This window comes from Suncus etruscus, chromosome 4 (assembly GCF_024139225.1).
Source record: "Suncus etruscus isolate mSunEtr1 chromosome 4, mSunEtr1.pri.cur, whole genome shotgun sequence".
NCBI classification, from domain to species: domain Eukaryota; kingdom Metazoa; phylum Chordata; class Mammalia; order Eulipotyphla; family Soricidae; genus Suncus; species Suncus etruscus.
In genome coordinates, this window is record NC_064851.1 from 46,218,908 (window position 1) to 46,244,481 (window position 25,574).

At 43.0% G+C, this 25,574-nt stretch overlaps 1 protein-coding gene across 2 annotated transcripts in view; it reads right to left on the reverse strand.

Moving 5' to 3' along the window:
- Nucleotides 1-6,247: 6,247 nt before the first annotated feature.
- BCAR3 (BCAR3 adaptor protein, NSP family member) overlaps nucleotides 6,248-25,574 on the reverse strand; it is a 144,575-nt gene continuing 125,248 nt past the window's right edge. For both annotated transcript variants that reach the window (XM_049772199.1, XM_049772200.1), the window contains 5 exons: nucleotides 22,837-22,952; nucleotides 18,279-18,450; nucleotides 16,238-16,349; nucleotides 15,831-16,043; nucleotides 6,248-6,876 (listed from right to left, as the gene is read on the reverse strand). In XM_049772199.1, the coding sequence (XP_049628156.1) occupies nucleotides 6,698-6,876; nucleotides 15,831-16,043; nucleotides 16,238-16,349; nucleotides 18,279-18,450; nucleotides 22,837-22,952 (792 nt within the window). In that variant the 3' untranslated portion in view covers nucleotides 6,248-6,697. The remainder of the gene's footprint in view (nucleotides 6,877-15,830; nucleotides 16,044-16,237; nucleotides 16,350-18,278; nucleotides 18,451-22,836; nucleotides 22,953-25,574) is intronic.

A 25,574-nucleotide genomic window follows, 5' to 3' on the forward strand; every position in this document is an offset into this window, starting at 1 on the left:
TAGGTTGACCAGAGTTACCTGTCCAGCAGCCTTTTCCAATTTGTTTTCAGTCTTCTTCCTAACTTTCCACTTCTGCCTCTATCTTGCATTCCAACAGCATCTTACCAGTCTTTGGGTAGTTCCTTGTTAGCCAGTATGGGAGACCATCTTAGGTGTGAAATAAGACAAAACACAAACTCCCATTTTTGGCAATCAACATTGTAACTTCCCATCTTTCTATCTTTCCTTTCTCGGTTTTTTTTTCTTCTGGTTGGGAACTTCAACCACTGACTTTTGGTATAGAGAAAACATCTAGATAGTATTATCCTGTCCAATGAGATGAGTTGGGGATTAACTGTGTGCTCCATACATCAGGTACCAGAGAATACATTTGTTTTTTTGTTTTGTTTTGTTTTGTTTGTTTTGTTCTTTGGTCATACCCAGCAGTGCTAGGGTTACTCCTGGCTCTATGCTCAGAAATCACTCCTGGCAGGCTCGGGGGACCATATGGGATACTTGGATTCAAACCACTGTCCTTCTGCGTGCCAGGCAAATGTCCTCCCTCCATGCTATTTCTCCAGCCCCCAGAGAACACATTTGTAAATCCATGACTATCAATTGAATGGGGGAAGTGACTAGAAGAGTTTGCACCTTCTGTCAAATCAGGGATGGGAACTAAATCAATTGACAGTTGCCATGACAATCAAATGTGTAGGGTGTTTCCCTTGCATGCAGCCTATCCAAGACAGACAAAACAAAAAGTTTCTTCAAGGTACTAACTTTAAAATTAGGTTGTGGGGGCCGGAGAGATAGCATGGAGGTAAGGCATTTGCCTTGCATGCAGGAGGACTGTGGCTTGAATCCTGGCATCCCATATGGTCCCCAAAGCATGCCAGGGGTAATTTCTGAGCCTAGAGCCAAGAGTAACTAACCCCTGAGCGCTGCCAGGTGTGACCCAAAAACCAATATATATATATATATAATTTATATATATATATATATAATTTATCTTTTGGTCACACCCGGCAGCGCTTAGGGGTTACTCTTGCTACAATCACACTGTGCTCAGAAATTGCTCCTGGCAGGCTCGGGGGACCATATGGGATGCCGAGATTCGAACCACCGTCATTCTGTGTCTAAGGCAAACACCTTACCGCTGTGCTATCTCTCCGGCCCCAGACTTTTAAAAGGTAATGCTAGCTAGATAGGGCCAGCACATCGGTAGGGCATTTGCCTTGCACGTGGCTGACCTGTGACCGACCTGATTTGATTCCTGGCACCGTATGGTGTCCGAGCCTGCCAGGAGCGATTTCTGAGCTCAGTGTGATTGTAGCATTTTTATGTACTTCCTAGTTGTATATAAGGGTTAAAGGTTAGTTTTGACTCACATCCTGATTATACTTAAGAGCTAGACTTTTCGTTGTTTTTTTTTTGTTTTTGTTTTTTTTTTATTGAAACAGTTGTGATCTACAGAGTCCTTCGTAGTTGAATTTCAGATATATAATGAGTCAGGGCTCTTCCTACCACCAATGTCAACCTCCTTCCAACAATGGACCCAGAGTGCATCTTATACCACCAACCTTTGCCTACTGTTAACACTTTGCCAATGTAACAGGCCCCTTTGAGTTTAGATTGTTAAAGTTTAGGTCCCTTGATTCTATATAATCATTGACTTTGGCTTGGATATTTAGTTGTGCCCTTATTTCCTCACCAATGCATCTAAGACCACTTGCCCTCTGGCCCCTAGCATTTCTTTATTCCTTTCTCTTGATTTTATAGGAAAATGTGGGAATATAGGGTAAAATAAAGTAACCTGTGTCCCAAGGTTCTATGAAAAAGGCAGGAGCCCCAATTTAAAAGATAAAGAGCTTAAAAAAAATACAATAAAGAAGTTGTTTGTGAGGGCTGGAGAGGTGGCGCTAGAGGTAAGGTGTCTGCCTTGCCAAGTGCTAGCCAAGGAAGGACCGCGGTTCGATCCCCCGGCGTTCCATATGGTACCCCCAGGCCAGGGGCAATTTCTGAGCGCTTAGCCAGGAGTAATCCCTGAGTATCAAATGGGTGTGGCCCAAAAAAACAAAAACAAAAAAAAGTTGTGACTTTTTTTTTTTTGCATTAGCATAGCAAAATTTGGGGAAAATAGAAGTTCTTATCTAATAGGAATAGGAACACATAAATTTCATATTGCAGTGGGGCCTTACACCCGGAACACTTGTCTGTGTGACTTGGCTTAGGCTTCAGAAGATTGGACTTTGACCATTCACCCCTGAACCTTGGACCATCTATGGAATCAGCAATTTTCTACACCAGCACCATAAATCGGACTTCCACCAGGGAAGGCCCTAACGCTGCCCTGACTTTCTTTTTGTTAGTTCAGTTGAAGTAAAAGTATTTCATGTAGTCTTTGCTTTCCCTAATTAAAGGTGAAGTTGAACTTTTACATTTGTGCCACTTTATATTTCTTCTTTTGTGAAAAAGTCACCTTTTGCCCTTTTCCTCTTTGGATGGTCATTGTATTGCCTTATAGCAGCTGGTCACTGGCTTGTGAGTTTGTTAGGCATCTAGAGATTGTTCAGAATTGCTGACTGTAGCTGGGCAATCCACTTCTAAGAGAATCAGCATGTCATTGGTAAGGCTTTAGACCCTTATTCAACCTGTGCCCCTCTCACCCTCCAAGATATTTTTTTCTTCTAAAAGCATGTTTTGATGTTCATGCACAGGCTCTTTTGGTTTTATTTTCGTATATGAGAAGTGAGAGATTACCTATTCCCTGCATTTGCTTATTGTCAATTATTTGGGGGGGGGGTAGGGTGCTAAACGTGGCCATGCTAATGCTTACTCTGGCTCTGGCTCTGCTCAGGGATCATTCCTGACACACTTGGTAGTATATAGGATGTTAGGGAATGAACCTGGGTTGGCCACATGTAAATCAAGTGCCCTACTGGCTGAATTACTGTACTGGTCCCAAGAACATTATTTTAGTCAACACTCCTCACTGGTAATTTTCATATATTATGTTTCTTAATTGCACTTAGTGTAACTTAGTAATATGCTTTTATACCTGACATAACTGATTACTACCTCATTTCTATCCTCCTTCCTCAGGTGGTCTTGATTATTCCTAGCCATGTAAGTTTTAGGAAAAATGTACCAACTTAACCTAAAGTAAATTTGGAGATTTTGATTGGGATTGCACTAAATCTCTGTAGGTAATTTTAAGAACTAATAACTCTCACTTGGAATCCCACCCTATCCTTCTGTTGATGCTGGTGCTAACAATGACTGGAGGTCACACATATTCGGTTACAGTGTTCACAAGGGGATACATATTGAACTCTCCAATGTCAGGCCTCTGGCTTTGGTCCTCACACCTTTTTAATTATGCTTCATAAGCCCGGCTGTATAGCAGAGCCTGTACTCTGTTGTAGTGTTACTGGGATGTACTTGATGTATCTGGATGCATTAGGGATCAGGCTAGCCTCATGCTTGGAAGGGAGATACTTAGAGTCACTGAACTATCCCCTCATCAGTCCTTAAGTCTTAAACCTTTGTTCTGGATAAATTTCCTTTTCTTCTGGAGCTCTACTGACATGCATATATGGTCATTGTTTCAAACCATTTTGGGGGGGGGTGTAGGAGGCTAAGAAAGGGTTTGGAGATTTGGGCTCTGTACTCAGGTCAATTCCTATTGAGCTGGGGGAATCATATGGGTTGACGGGGATTGAACTCAGGTCAGCAGTATGGAAAGCAAGTGCCTTAACTGCTGTACTTTTGCTCTGGCCCCAAACCTTTATCGGTCTCTCTCTTTTTTTTTTTTTCTTGTTTTTGTTTTTTTTGTTTTTTGGGCCACACCTGGCGGCACTTTACTCCTGGCTCCTGGCTCAGAATTCGCTCCTGGCAGGCATGGGGGACCATATGGGATGCCAGGATTCGAACCACCGTTGGTCCTGGGTCGGCGGCTTGCAAGGCAAACATCCTACCGCTGTGCTATCTCTTCGGCCCCACCTTTGTCTCTTAATTGCTCCAGTTTCCTATATTTTGGGCATTTTCTTTAAATATATTCTAATTTTATTTATTTTGCCACATCCAACTATTCTTGGGGGTTTTGCGGGACTATATGGGATGCAAGGGATCAAATGTGGGTCAGTTGTATTTAAGACAAGCACGGTACCCGCTGTGCTATAGTTCTAATTCCTTTTTTTTTTTAATCTTTAAACACCATGGCTACAAACATGTTTATAGATGGGTTTCAGTCATAAAAAGTACACCCCTCTTCACCAGTGCAACTTTCCCACCACCAATACAACTCATCTCCCACTTCCCTCACCACCTGGTGGTCTATTTCTCTCACGACCATTGTCATGCTAGTTGTTAGTGTAGTTGCTTAACTACACTCATCACCTTTTGTGGTAAGCTTCATATCGTGAGATGGACTTTTTGGTCCTTATCTCTATTGTCTCTGGGTATTATTACCATGCTGTCCTTTATTGTTCTTAAATCCCACGGATGAGACTATCCTGTGTCTGCCTCTGACTCATTTCACTCAGCATACTAGTTACCATATCCATCCATGCATAGGAAAATTTATCTTTTCTAACAGCTGCTTAGTATTCTATTGTGTATATGTCCCAGTTTCTTTAGCCACTCATCTTTGCATCTAGATTGTTTCCATATTCTGGCTAATAGAGCTGCAGCGAACATAGGCTTGCAGAAGGTATTTTTGCATTCTATTTTTTCAAGTTCACTAAGTGTGGTTTTAGCTGGATCATACGGGAGCTCAATTTCCAGTTTCTAAGCAATCTCCATATTGTTTTCCATAAGAACTAGACTGCATTCCCACTAGCAGTGAATGAAAGTTCCTTTCCCCCACATCCTTGTCTGTTGTATTAAATAAATAACGATGGATCTGGATGGTGATGGATGGAGGGAGAAGGATGGCGATGGATGGTGAAGGATGGATGCCTTTGTCCTTAGGCCCCGGCCACGTGGCTTTATCCCCCATCAACCGGCGGGTCTGGGGTTCAGGAAAGCGACGGATATTGAACTTACTCACAGGCAGGCATCAGGAAGCATCAGCTTTTTTCATACCCTATCCACCACATGTGTGTGGCCTACATCATAACCTTTCAAGCACTAGTTATTCTTGGCCCTGCATCTTAACTCTTTTCAGCCATCTTCCTTTGACCTCCATGCTGGTTAAAGACCAAAAGAGGCAAAGACCCTAATCCCCTGGGTTAAAGGCTTTATATAACCTTCCAAGACCACTCCCCAGAATGGGAGGGGTCTTGCAGGTAAGGTTACACCTAATATCCAGTTCCCAAGACCCCTCCCAGAAAAGGGCGGGTCTCAGGTAGGTACACCTAAGTCCAGGGTGGAGTTACACCTGTCAACATTGATTGTTCTTGTTCTTTGTGATGTGTGCCAGTCTCAGTGGTGTGAGATGGTACCTCATTGTTTTGATTTGCATCTCCCTGATGATTAGTGATGTGCTCTAATGCTTAGTATTAGAATCGTTAGCATTTCTAGGTTTATTGTTACACATTTTTTTGAGTTTTCTTTAGCTGCTTTTTTTTATAATTTTTATTTTGACCTAAGTGGATTACAAATCTTTCACAGTAATATTTTAGGTACATAGTGACATTGAATGAGGGGCATTCCCACCACCAATATTTTCCTCCCTCCACCCCTGTTCCCAGCATGCATCCACATTTCTAAAGGAACTAGTTTATCTGAAAATTTGATTTGGAGATGGGGGAGTGGTGTGCTGGGAACCAAACCCACAGCCTCACACTTGGAAGGCATACAACCTGCAACTGAGCCATTCGCTGGTGAAATTGGATTGTTTTAAATATTCACTTCTTACTTGCATTCATTTTCCCTTGGTACAGCCATATTTGATTCTAATTTCAGTATCTGAAGGTGTTGGGAATCTAAATCTTTTTTGCCATTTTCTTTGTAATGACATTAATTTTTCTCATGTATGATATTGAGTATGTATAGTCCATGTACAATGTACAAGGTACCTGGTGACATTGCAATCATCAAAATCCAAACTGCTGACAGCATTGCAGCTTGAATTTATTCATCAAACTTCTGGATCCAACTCTACATTGTGTTTCTATTCATTCTATCTTCCAAATCAAAACCATAAAATTTCCATTACACACTTAATAATTTTAATTTACTATCAAGTTGGGGAGACGACAGTGCTCTGGGGAGGCCAGAGGTAAAAATACTGCTATTCCATGAGTTTAAAATGAAAGAGACTGGATACAGTTGTTTCACAAAAGATATATTTCATATGACTATATACACTTTCATATTTGAAGAATATCATACAACTGATACCTTCTGAAATGTTTCATGCTTTTAAACTTTCTATTTACACTTATCTGACACAAAATTAAAGCTAAAATGGTTAAATACCTCGATAATTGAATGCAACCACTGAGTCAACCTAGCTAGGTTTTCTCTTAAATTTGTTGATTAACATTAGCAATAGTTACCTTAATAAATTATTCATTAAAAATCAGTAGTAATTTTAAACAGTTTATAAATAAGTATGCCCTGTGCAATTTGCATATTTAATATCCTGTGGATACTAAAAGCTTGTATATTATCAATTTGTACATTATTACCTTTTAAAATTTAATAGACAAGCTTTTCCAAAGAAGGAAATGGAGACATCTGAAGGAATATACTAAAGTTCTCTGGTGAGTTATCACAGCTCTGCCTGCTTCACAGAAGGGGGCTCCAGTTTACGTGAGAGGGCAGTTAAAATCTGGTTGAACTTCTCATATCGCTCTGCCTGACTGACTTGTGCGCCTTTGCTGCCCCACAGTAATCTCATTTGAAATTCTGTCTTCAAGATTTCACTCATTTCTTCATCTGGTTGAAAGCCTAGACAAAACAAAGTAGAAGTCTAAGGTTAATGTCAGTTCTGCCTTACTATTGAAGAGAGACTGAAACTTTGCTTGTTTCAAATAAGATAAAAATGAACTTCATGTTTCCGCAGAATTTCAAAACATTTCCCCAAACAAAACTAGAGAATCTGGGCTGGTAATATAGCTTAGCAGTAGAGAACTTGCCTTGCACATATGAAGCCCTGGGTTCAGTCTGTGACAAGAAAACAATCTTTTTTAAGTAAGGAAAAGTATAGCCCTAGGGCATACATGGACTGAGTTCAATCTCCAGCACTCTGGTTCCCAGGCTGGCCAGGTCCCTGCACACTGTGGCTTAAAAATAAAAGAATTGCTTCTGGGGGCCAGAATGATAGTACAGAGGGTAAGACACTTGTATTGCACACAGACAACATAGATTCGATCGTTAGCATCCATATGGTTCCCTAAGCACTGCCAGGAGTGATGCTTGAGTGCAAAACCAGGAGTCAACTCTTGAGCACTGCCAAAACAAGTCAAAAAGAAGTTTAATTTGGATGTACAAACTACTGTAGATTAGAGTGCTATGGGGATGACTATTTTAGTTGTGCTAACAGCTTTACTGATGTATAACATCCAAGTCATGACAACCTATTTTAGCTGTATGGTTCGATTTATAATAAAAAAAAAAAAAACAACTTAGCTCTTTTTTAGTATCTTTAAGCACCGTGGTTATAAACATGTTTGTATTTGGGTTTTAGTTATACAAAGTACACCCCCTTTCACCAGTACAACCTTCCAGCCATCAATGTCCCCATTTCCCTCTTCCCTCACACCTTGCCTATACTCAAGACAGGCATTTTATCTCTCTCATTCACTACCATTGTCATGATAGTTGTTGGTGTAGTTATTTCTCTAACTGTACTGATTGTTCCTTTTCTTTATGATATGTGCCAGTCTCTCTGGTGTGAGATATCTCATTTTGATTTGCATTTTCTTGGTGACGAGTGAGCATTTTTTCATGGTTTTTTTTTTTTTTTTGGCCATCTGTATATCTTCATTGAGGAAATGTCTATTTCTTCTCCCCATTTTTGGTGAGAGTTTGATAGTTTTTTCTTGTCATGTTCAATCTATATCTTAGATAATAATCCCTTATCAGATGGTGAAGTTTCTCCTATTTTTATCTTTTTTTTTTTTTTTTTTTTTTTTTTTTGGTTTTTGGGCCACATCCGGCGGTGCTCAGGGGTTACTTCTGGCTGTCTGCTCAGAAATAGCTCCTGGCAGGCACGGGGGACCATATGGGACACCAGGATTCGAACCAATCACCTTTGGTCCTGGATCGGCTGCTTGCAAGGCAAACACCGCTGTGCTATCTCTCCGGGCCCATCTCCTATTTTTATCTTAGTCACTGTTTCCTTTGAGGTACAGAAACTTCTCAGTTTAATGTAGTCCTTCCCATTTGTTTATCTCTGCTTCCACTTGTTTGGACAGTGGTGGCAAACTTAGCTCTTTATTATTCATCTTTATTCCTACTCCTGATCCCAGCAACTGCTGATGTGCTGTCATCATTAGTTTTTTTTTTTTCACTGCAATTTGAACTTGTGTGTGTGTGTGTGTGTGTGTGTGTGTGTGGTTTTTGGGTCACACCCGGCAGTGCTCAGGGGTTATTCCTGGCTCCAGGCTTAGAAATTGCTCCTGGCAGGCACGGGGGACCATATGGGGTGCCGGGATTCGAACCGATGACCTCCTGCATGAAAGGCAAATGCCTTACCTCCATGCTATCTCTCCGGCCCCGCAATTTGAAATTTTTAAAGGTCATTAGCTCTTCACCTATAATCAGTTATTCCATTCCAATTTGTAGACTTTTTATGTACTTTCCTTGTCTAATTGTTCTTTCTAGGACTCCCAAAAATACTTCGTAGTAGTTCAGTGGTGAAAATGGACAAGTCTTATCTTTGATCTTAAGAGATATAAAGCTTTCAATTTTTCACTATTGAGTGCAAGACTGAATTTGTCACACAGGGCCTTTATACTGTTAGGCTATATTCCTTCTTTACCTTGTGTGCTAAGGGCTTTTTGTATTAAAGGATGTTGAATTGTCAGTTATTTTTCTGCATTTCTGCATCTTTTTGTTGATGAGGTATATCATGTTTATTGATTTGCATGTGTTTAACCGTCTTTCTCATTCCTGGAATAAATCTTATTAGAACAGGTTGTATGATATATTGTTGAATTTCACATTATAGTATTTTATTGAGGATTTTTACATATATTTTCATTAAAGAGACTGATCTTTAGGATTGATTCCCAGTGTGGGACATTACTGCCCCTTTCCCCAGAGGGGCAATGGAATGACCTGGGGTTGGTGGTAGTATTCTTGGTATAATTGTGGGGGGATACTTGGCTTAAAGAAAGTAGCTTTGGAGGTGAGCCAGGGAAATGCTCAAATAGCTAGGGTACATGCTTTGGATTTGTGAGGTCAGATATGATCCCTAAAGGCTCCCAAACTATAAAAATACACAGTAGAATTCCAAAGTATTGCTAAGTAATTTTTCTTCTAAAACTGGGTGGTTGGCCAATTAAGTTAGGGAATCTCTGGCATATAGTTTTCTTTCGTGTCATATCTTTGTTTTGGAATGAAAGTAATATTGATTTCACAGAATTCATCTTTCTAATATGGCTTCTGCCATATTTTGTTTTATTTCTAAAAAGTTACATCTTCATTTAGTCTGTAGGTGTTTTTTGACATCACCTTGGATTTTCTTACAGACTTGAGGTTCAGTAACATGCTGTTTATTTTCTACAAATTTGTGGATTTCTCATTGTTTGATTTATAGTTTCATACCGTTATTATCTGAAAAGATACCTGATATAGTTTCAGTCTTCATGAATTGACTGATACTATTTCATAGCACAGCTTACCTTAAGAATGTTCTGTGGATGTATTTCTGGGTAAATGCTTCAATTATTGTTTTTTGTATAGTTGATCCTCCCTTTAACTATTTTCCACAGGTAGAGAGGTATCTTAATGGTACAAATGCATGCTGCAGTTCAGGGCATGAACATGGTTCTGTGAGCACTGAGAGGCATGTCCCCAAATAAAATATTTTCCAGTGGCTTGAGATACTATTTTCTGTATCATACTGTGTTTATCACTTACATGAGTCTCTTGTGAACAGCATCATGAGATTTTGAAAATTTATTCAGCTGTTCTGTATCTTTGACTGATGTTAAAATCCAATTATTTGTTCATTAAATGCAGTGGAAAAGTCATTCCATCTGTATTTAAAGCAATTACTAATAGGTAAGTATTTACTGACGTTTTAACTGTTTCGAAGGCATTTATAGTCTCTCCCTCTTCTTTTTTCTTTCTTCTTTTGTGGTTAATGAATTATTTCAGATTTCTTTCTAGTATTGTTTATCTACTACTTTCTGCTTCTGTTTTCTGTTTCTGCTTGCACTTATCATGAGGTTCACACATAACATATACTTGTAATCATTTGAAGTTGATAGCTCAAATCTGTATGTATTCAAAAAGTATATTTTATACTTTAATATATTTTCCATTTAATATTCATTTACTTTTTGTTTGTTTTTTGTTTTTGGACCACACCAGTGATGCTCAGGGGTTATTCTTGGCTATTTGCTCAGAAATCGCTCCTGGCTTGTGGGGGACCATATGGGACACTGGGGGGTCAAACCACGGTCTGTCCTAGGTCAGCCGCATGCAAGGCAAACGCCCTACTGCTTGTACCACTGCTCCAACCATTCATTTACTTTTTTGGACCACACCTGGCCAGGCTCGGAAAACCACAGTGAGAACCAGGGATCAACCCAGATTGGCTGTGTGCAAGGCAAATGCCCTACCTGCTGTTCTATTGCTCTGGCCCCTTTTATTCAATTTTAAAATACTTTTAAACATTAATTTTGGGGGTCGGGTGCGGTGGCGCTAGAGGTAAGGTGTCTGCCTTGCCAGCGCTAGCTTAGGATGGACCACTGTTCGATACCCCGGCGTCGCATATGGTCCCCCAAGCCAGGAGTGACTTCTGAGCTCATAGCCAAGAGTAACCCCTGAGCATTACTAGGTGTGGCCCAAAAACAAAAACAAAAACAAAAAAACACACATTAATTTTGTCTTGGGGCTGGAGAGATAGCACAGTGGTAGGGCATGTGCCTTGCACACAGCTGATCCAGGGCAGACGGTGATTCAAATCCCAGCATCCCATATGGTCCCCATGCCAGGAGCGATTTCTGAGCACAGAGCCAGAAGTAACTCCTGAGCGCCGCCAGGTGTGACCCAAAAATACCCCCTCAAAGATATTAGAGAAAAATTAATTTTGTCTTTACTTACCTTTCTAGCCTTGTAAGTGATAATTATCTTTATTTATTTTGGTTTTTTATTTTGGGTCACAACCAGCGGTGCCTCAGGGGTCACTCCTGGTTCTGCTCTCGAAGATTCAGGCACTCAGAAATCACTCCTCACAGGCTCAGGGAACCATATAGGCTGCCAGGAATTGAACCGGAGTCCTTCCGGGGTTGGCTGCTTGCAAGGCAAACACCCTGCCACTGTGCTATCTATCACTCTGGCCCCTATAATTGCCTTTACTATACACTTAGCTGGAATTTTCAGTTTCATATATTTTGTTGTTATTAGTTGATTTTTTCCCCCAGCCTAATTAAATAATCCACTTACCATTTCTGGTAAAGAACTTACTCATATTAGTAAATTCCTTTACATTGCCTGGAAAATCCTCTTTCTCTAAATAACTGTCAGGTATTCTTGGTTGGAAATACTTTCCACTGAGTACATTATACCATTCCCTCTTACCAACAGTTAATATTTGTTTTAGGGCCATAGCAGGCATCCAAAGCATGTGCTTAGCCCATTCAATTATCTCTCTGGCCATGTGCCTGAGTTTCTGCTGAGTTTTATGAGCATTCCCTTATGCATAGCAAGTTGTTTTTCTGTTGCTTTTGGGTGGTGCTGGCCACATGCAAGCACCCTACCACTGTACCATCTCTCTGGACAACTTATAACTTTGTTTTGTTTTGTTTTTGGGTCACACCCAGCTGTGCTCAGGAGTTACTCCTGGCTCTGTGCTCAGAATTTGCTCCTGGCAGGCACCGAGGACCATATGGGATGCCAGGATTCGAACTACCATCCGTCCTGAACTGGCTGTGTGCAAGGCAAACGCCCTACTGCTAAGCTATCTAGCCCCAGCTTTTAACTTTTTAATTATAATGTATTTCAATGGAATCTCTGGGTTCACTTTGAGACTTTCTGTTTTACTTGTATTTAGATATCCACTTACTAAACACTTTTCTTCGGTATATAAATACCACTGTCTTGTCTTCGAGATCAGTACTTCTCAACTTTTCCCCCTTTAATCATGGCAAACCTTCCATTTATACAATTTTTACCTGTGACCTACACTATTCTTTTGCTTCATTCTGTTTGCATCTTTATGACTTTTAGTCTGAATGTTTTTTTTTTTTTTTATCAAGTATACTGCTTGCTCCATTTTATTTGGGTTATTTTCATGAGATATTTTCTCAGTTTGCTTGAGTCTGTTTCAGTGTATAAGGAAAAACTCATTGTTCAACTTTGCTCTCTCACACTATTTCCTTTGTAATTAATTGTCTGAGTAGTTTCAGCATCTCAACGGAAGGGATCTTGTCAGCCCTTAGCTTCAAGTTGATGAGATTCTACTTTCCAAAGTATACAGAGATTTATAAAGTCATGAGTTCACAATTGCAAAACTCCAAGTACCTTCTGAAAGGTACCCAAGAGAGTACTTTTTTGTTGTTTTCCATTGTGTTCCTATTCAGAAGTTTCTTTTGTTTTTTGTTTTTTTGAGCCACACCCATTTGACACTCAGGGGTTACTCCTGGCTAAGCGCTCAGAAATTGCCCCTGGCTTGGGGGGACCATATGGGACGCCGGGGGATCGAACCGTGGTCCTTCCTTGGCTAGCGCTTGCAAGGCAGACACCTTACCTCTAGTACCACCTCACCGGCCCCTATTCAGAAGTTTCTAAACTGAAAGAAGGTAGTGATGAGTCCAGAAAGGAGATGCAGCAAGTTTCAGGGTTTTCTGCTGAGGAGCCTACTGAGCATTCTTATAGTGTTTATATGTGTGGCAAACCTGGATCTTGCCCCCTAGGATGAAATTTGGGGGCGACACTTGAACCAGGGTCAGTGGGAGGTAGGGGAAGCATCTCAACTAACCCTGACTCCAAGACTTTAAGATAAAAACTGTTCATGTGTTTTAGACAGCATTTATGTTCTGGTTTTACCAGTTTGAAGTCCCATTTATTATGTCCCCAATTTGTTCTCTAGCTAAACCCTTTTCAAATTGCTGCTTTAGTATGAGCCCTGGAACAAGTGATTCTGTATGTGAATTCTAAGCCTAATACCTTAGATAGAGTCTGCCAAATGAAAGTCCCTTTAATTGATTTTCTTGGCTTAGGGTGTATCATGAGGGACATGAACTGTCCCTCAAGAAGGTCCAGAACTGTGAAATCCCTTTAGATTGTGGGCACCTGTACTAGAAAGGATAGGTGTAGATTGGTGGGCATTTTGGTAGAATTGCATCTTTTTCAGAGTGAAATGCTCTTCATTTTGCTGTTAATTCAATATATATATATATATGTATGTATATATATGTATATATATGTATATATATATATATATGTATGTAGGTAGGTAGGTAGGTAAAGGTGATTTTAATCTTTCTACATTGCCATTGTAGACACCCCAGACAACTGTGCTGGTATCTCACTTAGGATTGAGTTTACATTTCCCTAATGATTAATGTTTGGAATAACTTTCCTTGTAGTTGTCATTCAGGTATTTTCTCTAATTTAGGTTTTTTTTTTGTTTGTTTGTTTTTTTGGGTCACACCCACCAGCGTTCAGGGGTTACTCCTGGCAGGCTTAGGGACCATATGGGATGCTGGGATTCGAACCACCGTCCTTCTGCATGTAAGGCAAACGCCTTACCTCCATGCTATCTCGCCGGCCCCTCTAATGTAGTTTTATTCAAAATTGTTTGCCTTAAAGAGCTGTAAAAGCTTTTTATGTGTTCTAGGCCTTAATATTTAGGATTTAGCAAGTATTTTCAGTTACGGTTCATGCTTTTTGTATCATGAAGCTTTTGCTTAAGCCAAGAGCACAGAAATTTTTCCTGTGTTTTGTTGGGGTTGAACCTGAGTCAGCTGCCTGCAAGGCAAATACCTTACTCTGAACCCTGTCCCATGTTTTGTTTAGTTTTAGGGCTGCACCCAGCGATGCTTACTGATTACTCCTGGTGGGCTCAGGAGACCTTATGGAATGCCAGGGATTGAACTTGCGGTGGCCCTACCAGCTGTGCTATCACTCTGGCCCCTAGCCCCTGCTGTTTTTCCTTATAGGAGTTGTTTTTTATTTGTTTGTTTGGTTTTTTTGGGGTTACATCCAGCAATGCTCAAGGGTTACTCCTGGCTCTAGGCTCAGAAATCGCCCCTGGCAGGCACAGAGGACCATATGAGATGACGGGATTCAAACCACCTTCCTTCTGCATGAAAGGCAAACGCCTTACCTCCATGCTAACTCTCTGCCCCCACCCTTTTTTTTTTGGTTTTTGGGCCACACCCGGCAGTGCTCAGGGATTACTCCTGGCTGTCTGCTCAGAAATAGCTCCTGGCAGGCATGGGAGACCATATGGGATGAAGCCTCATCCCCCCATTCTTCCTAGGTAACTTGTCACCTGCAAGACGCCTCCCAGGAAATGGGCTGGGATTCGAACCAACCACCTTTGGTCCTGGATCGGCTGCTTGCAAGGCAAACACCGCTGTGCTATCTCTCTGGGCCCTGCCCCCCCTTTTTTTTTTTAACACATCAGGTCTTCCATTTTGAGTCAATGATCTGTTTTATATCAATACTACTAGCAGCATCCATTGAAAAATCTAATGAATTACTTTCCTATCTTTATCAATAATCAATTATATATGGGACTGTTCTGTTTTATTTATTAGGTTTTGGTTTTTGGGTCACACCCAGTGGCGCTCAGGGATCAGTTACTCCTGGCTCTTTGCTCAGAAATTGCTCCTGGCAAGCACGGGGATGGTATGGTATGCTGGGATTCCAACCACTCTCTGTCCTGACCAGCTGCTCGCAAGGCAAACACCCTACCTCTGTGCTATCTCTCTGGACCTGGGACTGTTCTGTTTTATTAGAAGGAATTTAAATCCTTCATGGTCAAGAGGTTCAATCAGGTCTAGCAAAAGGTTTCTGCCTCTCTAATCTCATATGCAGATATGTGGATATCATCCTTGGTTAAAGCACTAATGAAGTATATTTGTAGCATTCACTTTACAGGATCTTGCTGCTAAAAACCACAGAGAAAATCTCATCTGCCCTTCCTTGCAGAGCCACACTCTGTTTGACATACCAGAGGTCAGACCGCGGCCTCCATTCATTCAGTCTTTACTATGGGCAGTTTTTTGGTAAACAAATCTCTGACCTTTACTGATCAGTAAAGTTGCTATATAAGCCCAATGTAGGATCAAGTGAGAAATATTGTCAAACACCTTTCAAGCACACTTTTCTCAAGACCCCACCCTAATATAGAGGCTTTGGGTTGTCTAGCTGATCAGACCTTTGGTAATACTTTCCTCCAAGCTCTCAGTATCTTTGGGGCACCACCCTCTGAGGTTGAAATTAGGGAAGTTCTCTTCCCAGTGTGAGGCAGAAATAGAAATGTACGTAAGTGAAGTCAAATTCAGTTTCACTCCTGTGAGTAAAGCTCAATGATTATCAGAGGTCCTGAGACAAAATGGTGGTCATTTCTCTCAATTTATATGACTGACAGGAAGAGAGACACATCCTTGAGTCATTTGGAAACAACTCCTGTGCCTTTATCTTTCCCACTTGATCTTTTTATAATTGAGGGCATCCCCTCTCTTTCATTTGTTCCTCCCAGTAGGAGCAGCTCTTACCTTCAAGGATCCGCTCAGCATTCCTCCGGTAACTCTCCACAGTCTCTGCCATGAATCGGGCCGTTGCCAAATGGTTCCATAGAATCTCACAACTTTCATCGTTTTTCTCCCATATGTCAATCCCATCGACAGTGACAGCCTGGCGCTCCATTAAAGTCACGAGTGGTATTAGCAGTGGGACTGATATATTGTTTGGCGGAATGCATGTGGACTCTGAAAAATAAGGCTTGTCAGTTTCCATATCATTCCCCCCACCACCACCAGGTAAGCACAGAATAAGGCTGGTAGCAGTGTCTATACTGTTGTAACCACCATTGGGCACCTTCTATAAGTGTTGCTCTCCTTTGATAAAGGCCTTGAATATAACTTGTGAAAACTCTGATTATCACCCACATGGTCTCACTCACCTCGGCCTTCATGCAGGAGTTTGCTGAAAGGCTTCAGCTGTTTCTCATAGAGAATGGCTGTTTGAGTGTACTGGTGTCGAAGAGCAGTCCATGTTTTCTCTAATCTTGTGATCTGGGAGAAAAGTAGGTGTTTTTGTGAAAGTGGTTGAAAGAAGCATACAGAAAATTGAATCCCCTGCTCTGTTCCTGTCCTGCAGTCTCTAAGGGCTCACCCCAAAGATATCAATTCTGTGTATTTACATCTTTATAGGAAAAACAAAAAAAATTTTTTTTTGGTTTTTGGGTCACACCCGGCAGTGCTCAGGGGTTCCTCCTGGCTCTATGCTCAGAAATCACTCCTGGCAGGCTCGGGGGACCATATGGGATGCTGGGATTCGAACTACCACATTTCTGTGTCTAAGGCAGGGGTCTCAAACTTAATTTACCTGGGGGCCGCAGGAGGCAAAGTTGGGGTGATCCTTGAGTTCAAAGTCAGTAGTAAGCCTTGAACATTGGGGGTGTGACCCAAACAACTAAAACAAAACAAAACAAAAAAAGATTCCTCTAGGGCTGGGCCACAAAATGTTGTACGGAGGGCCGCAAACGACCCTCGGGCTGCGAGTTTGAGACCCCTGGTGTAAGGCAAACGCCCTACTGCTGTGCTATCTCTCCAGCCCCAGGAAAAACAAAATTTTAGAGATTTTTTTTATTACTAAGTAGCAAAGACTTAAAATGTATACATGGTTTAAAGTATCTAGAAGATAAGTGTCCACGATTGGTAGGCATTACCAACTATCTTATATGAATGCAAGCAAGAATAAGAAATATGATGCTAAAGTATTCTAATGTCAGTCGTAAGCAATTGTGATAAAGGTACTGCTCGATTACTTCTCATTACTCTTTATTTCTCTTAGAACAGTCAACACTAAGATAGGCAGCTGGTCGGCCTGAGGAAAAATGGTCAGTTTTCTATGGGAATGAGACGAAGTCTCAACTCTCTCAGTTATTTAAAGAATTTCATTTGCTTCTAAGCAGAGATTAGATATTGGCCCAAAGTCCCACTGGTGTAACAGGCTCTTTCATCTGCCACTGCTGGAGTTGCCTACAAAAGTGGTCTGGGGGAGGTGTCACTATGTCCTGGCCAGCAACCACAGAATATCCCTTACTGCTTTTAGAAGGTCTGGGCTGGAGGCTCTGCACAGGTTACACCATTGGCTAAATCTTTGAAATCAGTTGATTTGGATAAGAGGAAAAATGATGGGCCTGGAGAGATAGCAGAGTGGCATTTGCCTTGCAAACGCCGATCCAGGACCAAAGGTGGTTGGTTCGAATCCAGGTGTCCCATATGGTCCCCCGTGCCTGCCAGGAGCTATTTCTGAGCAGACAGCCAGGAATAACCCCTGAGCAATGCCGGGTGTGACCCAAAAAACAAAAAAACAAAAAAAGAGGAAAAATGATATAAATTTAAAATACCTGGATAAAAATTTATAGTCGCCCACTACAAAAGTCACTCAACAGTCAAAAGTGCAGCCATTTAAGCCAGCTGTGCCTACATTTTGCTAACTGCAGACTTCTCAGTGTCCACAAGCCTGAGGGCTGTCTGGGCTGTCCTTGGGGGGGTGGGGGGGAGTCCTTTGCAACACATTCATGTCTGCTCTAATTGTGGCTCTCAACATTAAGTAGGTTTGGAAAGCCCCAGCCAGGGCCAGGTGATCAAGTCATTGTGTCCATTCACACCAAACTTGAGAACCAGGAGCATGTGATGGAGCTTTACCAAGGGTAATGTAGATGAGTGTCAAAATACAGTAGCTCACCCTACTAGGGTCACCTAGATCCTACTAGTGGGTCTCTGGACCAATGGTGGGTGCTGCATTCCTGACAGGGTCAGAGCTGCCCTCAACACTCCACTTCCCCCTCACCCTCCAGGAAAAAAAGTCAAATACTTGGGGTACTGTTCTTCATGGCCTCTAGTCAAGGCAATATTCACTGATTCAACTCACCTTTTAAAAGGCCTGTGATTTGGTAAGCCTGGACTATGCTGATACACAAAGTGGGGGTTTACCTGCGGCATTTCCAGGGCTTTCATCACCGATGAGAAGGAGTAGAGATCACCCATATAGTCCTTTAGTTCCACGGCCACCTGGATGATCCTGTTGAGAGTTGCTGCGCGTTCCTCCAGCGTACCCGTGCAGCCCAGCACATCTACAGCGATGCCGATGGCCATGGTGTGGTGTCTAAATGGGAGCAGACTGGCATTTAGGCTGGGCCCATTTGTTGATGGTTGAGACAGTTTGGATGCAAGAGCTTAACTGTTACCTCATTAAGTCAGGGCCTGATTCACAATGCAGAGTGCAAAGCCCAGAAGCCCCAGGAAGGCAAAGAAGTGCTCAGAAATACCCAGGGTTCCTTCTTTTTTCAGGGAATGGTGCCCGAGATAGGTATTCCCAACACTCATAGGAGAAGTGTGACTGTCATGGGGCAACTTCAAATCTCTTCAGAGATGAGGAAGCCTCAGTTTCCCTTCTCCAGTTCCCCAAAGTATCATTTTAGTTGCCATCACCTCAACATTCTACACTAAATTGCAATTTCCTGGAGCTCTCCTTCATACTGTGGGATCCCACACTTTCAAGACAAGAAAACTTGCCCCAGGTTTTGGGACCAGGAGACTGAGACGACGGACTGTATACACTCAGACCACTGATCAAATATATAACTCAAAAGTTATCTTAGACATCTTATTTTGTAACAAAAATACCCTAGATTAGCTCTAGGGTTATCTAGAGAACCTAGATAATATTTAGGTAATATCTAGATAATCTAGATAGCCTAGATTATCTCTGGGAAGCAAATGGTAATGCTCAAATACTTTCTTAGAGCTCCATCTCTTGATCAGAAATACTCAATTTTATAAAAACTACACAAGGAGCCTTACTTAGTCCTAATCCAAGTTCCTTCCATTAGGAAGTTATTTTCTTTCTTTATTTCTTTGGATTTTTGGGTCACACCTGGCAGCACTCAGGGGTTACTTCTGGCTCTCCGCTCAGAAATTGCTCCTGGCAGGCTCGGGACCATATGGGATGCCGGGATTCGAACCACCGTCCTTCTGCGTTTAAGGCAAACGCCTTACCGCTCCGGCCCCAGGAAGTTATTTTCTACTTTCCAATAGTTTCTTTTCCTAAATGAGTATAAATATTACTCAACAATTTCATTCCTGAAGATAACGAAGAAACTACCGAAGAATTGCTGACCAACAGAGACCCCTTCGCTCCTACTTCTCTGAGCTCCTGGCCTGGGAGTTGAGGAGCACAGTAAAATGAAGGAATGTGATTGACTTAGGAAGCTAATTAAGAGTGTCAGAAGGAAGAGCTAAGAATGGCGTGTCCACTGTCTATGGGCTAGAAAGCAGAAGAGAAGTGGAAGAGGGCTGTGGAGCTGCCTTGTAGGGTTTCTTGTGAGTGCAGACCCTCCTTCGTAGAAATTCCATATCTACCAACAAGCTTTTCTTATCCTGAACCCCACATGCCAACCTTTCAAACCTATGAAGTATGGGAGGCAGCAGGAGCTTTTCACATCAGCGGGACTGATGTGCATGAGGCCCAGATCAGTCTGCAAGGGGGCAGGCCGTACACTAGTCTTTCTAGTCTTTCCCTAGACATGTGACTGCTTGGGGCAAGAAGTGGCTCAAAGTTTGTTCAGTTGGGTAACAGTACAACCACGAGTGATGACTACGGAAACTTCTCCCTGTGCCCTCATACTTCTATTTGCTGGTCACACTCGGGCTCCACGAGCCCAGGGAGGTGTGATTCAATTGCAGCATGTCCCAAAGCGGGCTGTTTCAGGGAGTGCTGAAACCACCCAGGGACTGAGCATAGTCTTGGGTGAAACTAAGAAATAGTTTTCAATTGTTTAAAGAGCTTATTAACCCCAGCATGTACTACTAGTGGCTCACACTTGAATGTAGTTTAATGAACACAAGTTACAGTGCCAATATTGGTGTATGAAGGTGATTTCCAGGAGATGGCTGCTGAGTAATTTTTTTTTCCCCTACAAACGGGATTTTGGGAACCTCTGATCTAGTAGCTCGTTTCTATGTGTGTGGAATGACTAATGAGCTCGGATGTGTGTGTGGCTGGTAGGCACCTAGCAAATAGCAGCTGTTCCTGCAACTGTTGATATGTACGTATGTACATATCATCACTTTTGTTGTTGTTGTTGTTTTCTGGGTCACATCCAGCAGTGCTCAGGGGTTACTCTTGGCTCTATGCTCAGAAATCGCTCCTGGCAGGCTCAGGGGACCATATGGAATGCCAGGATTCGAACCACCGACCTTCTGCATGCAAGGCAAACGCCTTACCTCCATGCTATCTCTCCGGCTCCAATGTCCCATCACTTTTTGGCCCATTTTATTCCATCTCTTCTCCCCTTCCCCTTATTTCTTAGGTCTCTTAATATAACCTAATCTAGACTTAAAAATTATTTTGTTCCAGGACCTAAGGTGGTAGGTTCAAATCCCGGTGTCCCATATGGTCCCCCATGCCTGCCAGGAGCTATTTCTGAGCAGACAGCCAGGAGTAACCCCTGAGCACCGCCGAATGTGGCCCCCCAAAAAATCATTTTGTTAAGTCATACCAAGTATGAAAGTCAAACATTTTGAATGTTTCCTTTGATTAACAGTAAGTTAACTTCCTGAAGTGGCATTTTCTTTTGTTTATTGGGTTTGGGTTTTAATGAAAGGTCTTTTCTTCTTTCAGACTCATCTGCCAAAATATGAACATTTGTTTAGGCCACTGTGTCCATTCACTCAACTTATACCTCCAGCTTCCTGCCATACACACTGGGAAACAATTTGGCCTGCAAGTCTGTGGCATGAAATGTTATTCCAAGGACTTTTCATCTTCAGCAGGCATGGGATGGTATGGAATTTAAAGCTACATAATGGCATTTGAGTCTCAATCAGGAAGGCGATGCCACTTAACCTTTTAGGCTGGCTCTATTTCGTGTACACATTGAACTATAGAAAACCACTAGTGATGGGTCTCACGAGTCAGTTTCGGGAGGAAATAAGCTGAGACATGAGACCCTAACCAAGCCGCCATTAAAGAGAGAATGAATGTGGTCAAGAGTGAAAACAATTTCAAAGCCAGAGACATGAGCAACTCAGCCTAAAGACTCAAAAGACATGTGCTAATACATGTCATGATCCTGATAAAATAAGACTGGGAATTGGGTAATACAGGCTGAGGTGTGTCAGAGGGGAAACAGGAGATGTACTAGCATTTCAGATCCCAGCTGAAAATTGGGTCACTGTTCTCAGACATGGGGGAAGTGAGCCAGAGTCCAGAGTTTCTGCTCAGGAAAAGAGGAAATTATGAACCTGTAATGCCAAGAACATGTTTGGCAAAGTTGCTTAAGCCACAGCTTCCCTTCTCTGGAGTGTTCCTTGTGTGATGATCTGGGTGTTTCTATGCAGTCTGATTTACCTGCTTTCCTGGGGCTAACATGGTGACTCCAAAGCCTGCCTAACACCAGGGGCTTGCTTTCAGATATGTAGAATAGTCAACAATAAAAACAAAGACTTTTGGGTGGCTCGGTGGCTCCTGTACTGGGTCCAGACACATTGGGCATCACAGTAAAGGGTACCATGTTAGTGGTGACTCCCAATATGGCAGTGAGTCGGGGCAACTTCAAAATCAGCTGAAAACATAGAAAGCCAAACATAAGACAGTCTTGCTCAAGGCAATCAGGTGTATATGATAAAAAGGCCAACTTCTCTGGTTCTGAGAATCTCCCTCATGCTGTTTTAACAAGCATACCTCACTTGAGGCCAGAGTGAGAGCTCAACCATCTGAATGCATGCTCTGCATCAAGGATGCCTGGTTCAATCCCCAACACCACATATGGTCCCCTAGGCACTGCCAGGAGTGATCCCTGAGTGCAGAGCTAGATCAGAACCCGTCATCATTAGGTTTGCCCCCCAAAACCAAAATGTGCCTCACCCTTCCTGTTTTATAATTTCTAAACTCCCAGTGTTCACAGATGTGGATTGACGGTCAGTCAAGCCACTGGCTTTTTAGGACAAGGGCACAGTGATGCTTTGGCAGCTGGAACTCCAGTGTTATAATCCTCTGACCTCTGACCTCCTTCCTCAAAGCAAATGTTGTTTGGACTGTGACCTCCCAAGCCTTTCCCACAAGCCCCCACTTAACTCCTAAGAGACACTTAACTTTCCCACAAGCCCCCACTTAACTCCAGAGAGACAAGGGAGGTGTTGCTGAGTGAGTTGGGGCACTCAGGGGACAAGAGGACATGCCTGGGTTTGGCAAGTCTCCCAGCACCCAGCTCAGCCCCAGGAACAGGAGCAGGCCCATCCTCCCATTTTTAACTCCACCCCCTCCAGAAGCAGGGACCAAAAATGTGTCCTTTGTTCCTGGACTTCCTCTGTGCTATCTCTCAGTACATCTCTAGGAAAAGCCTGGCAGCAGCTTCTGGGAGAAGTTGGCAGGAGACACATGTGCCTTCCAGGGCGCAGCCATGGGACCGGTGAGGGCATCCTCTGCTCTGAGTGTTCTGCCAGGAGGTGAGAGGGTGGGAAAAGCAGGTAGGACAGCAGGGCTGCTCACCGTTCAATGATATCCAGGCGCAGCTGGTGGCCATATGGCAAGGTAATAAGTTCCAGCCCTGAGCTCACGCCCATGTGTTGCTTCATCTCATCAGAAACATCCAGGATCCGAGTCACCTGCAGAGAATGAAATGAAGCAGTCTTAAAGGAAGGGGACTGGAGAGAGTACACACTAGCCAGGATTCATCCATTTCTTTCTTTTTTCTTTTTTTTTTTTGGTCACACCCAGCAGCGCTCAGGGGTTACTCCTGGCTCTATGCTCAGAAATCGCTTCTGGCAGGCTCAGGGGACCATATGGGATGCCGGGATTCGAACCACCAACCTTACGCATGCAATGCAAATGCCTTACTTCCATGCTATCTCTCTGGCCTCAGACTCATCCATTTCTGCGCAGCTGTGTAGGTTCTTACCTACACACTGAAGTCGAAAACCCAGAACTGTTTCTCCCCAGCCAGAGTAGTTTAGTGTCTCAAGCTCTATCTACCTTAGGCCATACCCCGCTGTGCTATTTCCCTGCCAGCAGCAGAGCTGCAGGCATACAGAGCTACCTGATCCTCACAGCAGGAAGCTACACTCCATCCCAGCACACATCTCAGCTGCAGGCTCTGCCATTCATGTTCTCACTTAACTGTAGGGCTGGCAGTTGTTAGCCTTAATAACGCCACCTTAGAGTTCGGAGAATGCATTCTACGTCTGGAAGCTATTAGGGATGTATACAGTTATTTGAATCCCCGAGGTCTCCAGCACAACCTGCTTCGCCCCCAGAGTTTTTCCTTTACAGAAGCTTTGTATGTCACAGCGAGCTCCTTCCCCCTTGGTTCTAGTCCCCAATCACAGTTCATCAGAACCAGGAATTAGTTGGCCGTTCATAGTTATTACATGTGGCCCTGAAATGTTACGGCTGTGTCAGTGCATCTCAGAACTAATGATGCCACGCAGAGCATTCACAGCAGGTACAGCAAGTCTAGCCGACCTTGGACACACAGCAGGCACAGACAATGCATCTCCATCTGGAGAGATTGTCATTGGCTAGGATGGTCATATGAGAAGAAGCCAGAATCTTCAGGACAAGCCAAAGTCAAAACAACTTCAGCTGTAACCTCAGCTGTTATTATTATTTCTGACCCTTAACTTCTGTGACTGAGAAAAGGAACTCCGGAGAAGTGAGCCTGTGGGAATTATCTGCCTAGTGGCATGTCCCAGAATACAATGCAGAATTCACACTGTTCTCAAAGCCTCTTTGTGTCCTTCTGAACACAACCACCAGGTTCTCCTTCTTCTAAGACTTTTGCAAAGATTTGAGTGACCTTCAAACTCCAAGAAGCTATTGGCAATCAGTTGTGAATCATCAGCCACACGGAAGGAGGAAGAATTCTGGCCTCAATTCTGCAAAGATATTTACACCTTGACCACGGTCAGCACCTCCCAGTCCCTTGTGGTCACACATGCTTTGTTTAAACAGCTGCCTTGCCAGAGGCCCAAGTCCTGATCTGCCCTCCATAGCACATACATGCTGTGTTACATCAAAAGCATGTGTCATTTTGTTCTGGGAGCACTAGTATCCAGACTGATCCCTGCTTTGAGACGCAAATGCCAGTCTTTTTTTTTTTTCTATAGCATAAATAGACAGCTCCCCTTCTCCCACAGTCCCTTTCCTCGGGTACTACCAGGAGGCCTCTATCTGTTTTCTCCAGGCTGAGCCCTGTGACAATGGAGGTCCTGAGCTCACCAGCAGAGATTGAAGACAGTCCATACAATTGACCCACATTCACAGGATGGCTTCATCTTTCTGGAGTATTTACCAAAAGCTTCTCCTAGCAGCGTAGTGGCCCCTCATTTTGCCCTTGTGATCTTTGCTCTCTTGTAGGATCTCTAAACTGTGGCTGTTTCAAATGTTTTCTCCGGCCACTCCTTCACCCTTTCCACTGAGAAATGCAAAACTGGGTGGGCGCTCTGAGAACCTTAGATGGATTGATGCCTTTGATTTTTGGGTTTATGTTGGGTCTTCAGAGCATTTTCAGTGATGTGACCCCATAAGGAGTTATAACTCCCAGATAGGAAGAAGCAGCTAGGTGGTAACTCCAGCTCCTGACTCCCTGCAGTGATCCAAAGAGCCCTGAGAGGACCTGGCCAGGTGAAGATAGATCCAGCTGAAGTGACTGTTAGGGGCCAGAGAGATAGCATGGAGGTGGGGCATTTGCCTTTCATGCAGAAGGTTCAAATCCCGGCATCCCATATGATCCCCTGTGCCTGCCAGGAGCGATTTCTGAGCGTGGAGCCAGGAGTAACCTGAGCACTGCCGGGTGTGACCCAAAAACGAAAAAAGTGAAGTGACTGTTAGGCATGCTGCACACCATTGCTTGTCCTCCTTACCTCTGGATCTACGCTGCCTTGCTGCACTTTTGAGCCCATGTCCCCTGCTCTGAAGGCAACAACCTTTTATGTGGAGGAGGGACTTAAAAACAACGAGGGCTAAAATAGCACAGCTGGTAGAGCACTTGCCTTGCATGTGGCTGACTTGGGTTCCATCCCTGGCACCACAAAGGGCCCCCTTAATATACCAGGAGTGATCCCTAAGTGCACAGTAGGAGTAATATACTAAGTATATGCATATACTAAGTGCACACACTGGATGTGCCCCCCTAAAAACAAACTCTCCCCACGAGGCTGAAGTGATAACACAGTAGGTAGGGTGCTTGCTTTGCATGTGGATTTGACCTGGGTTTGATCCCTGGCATT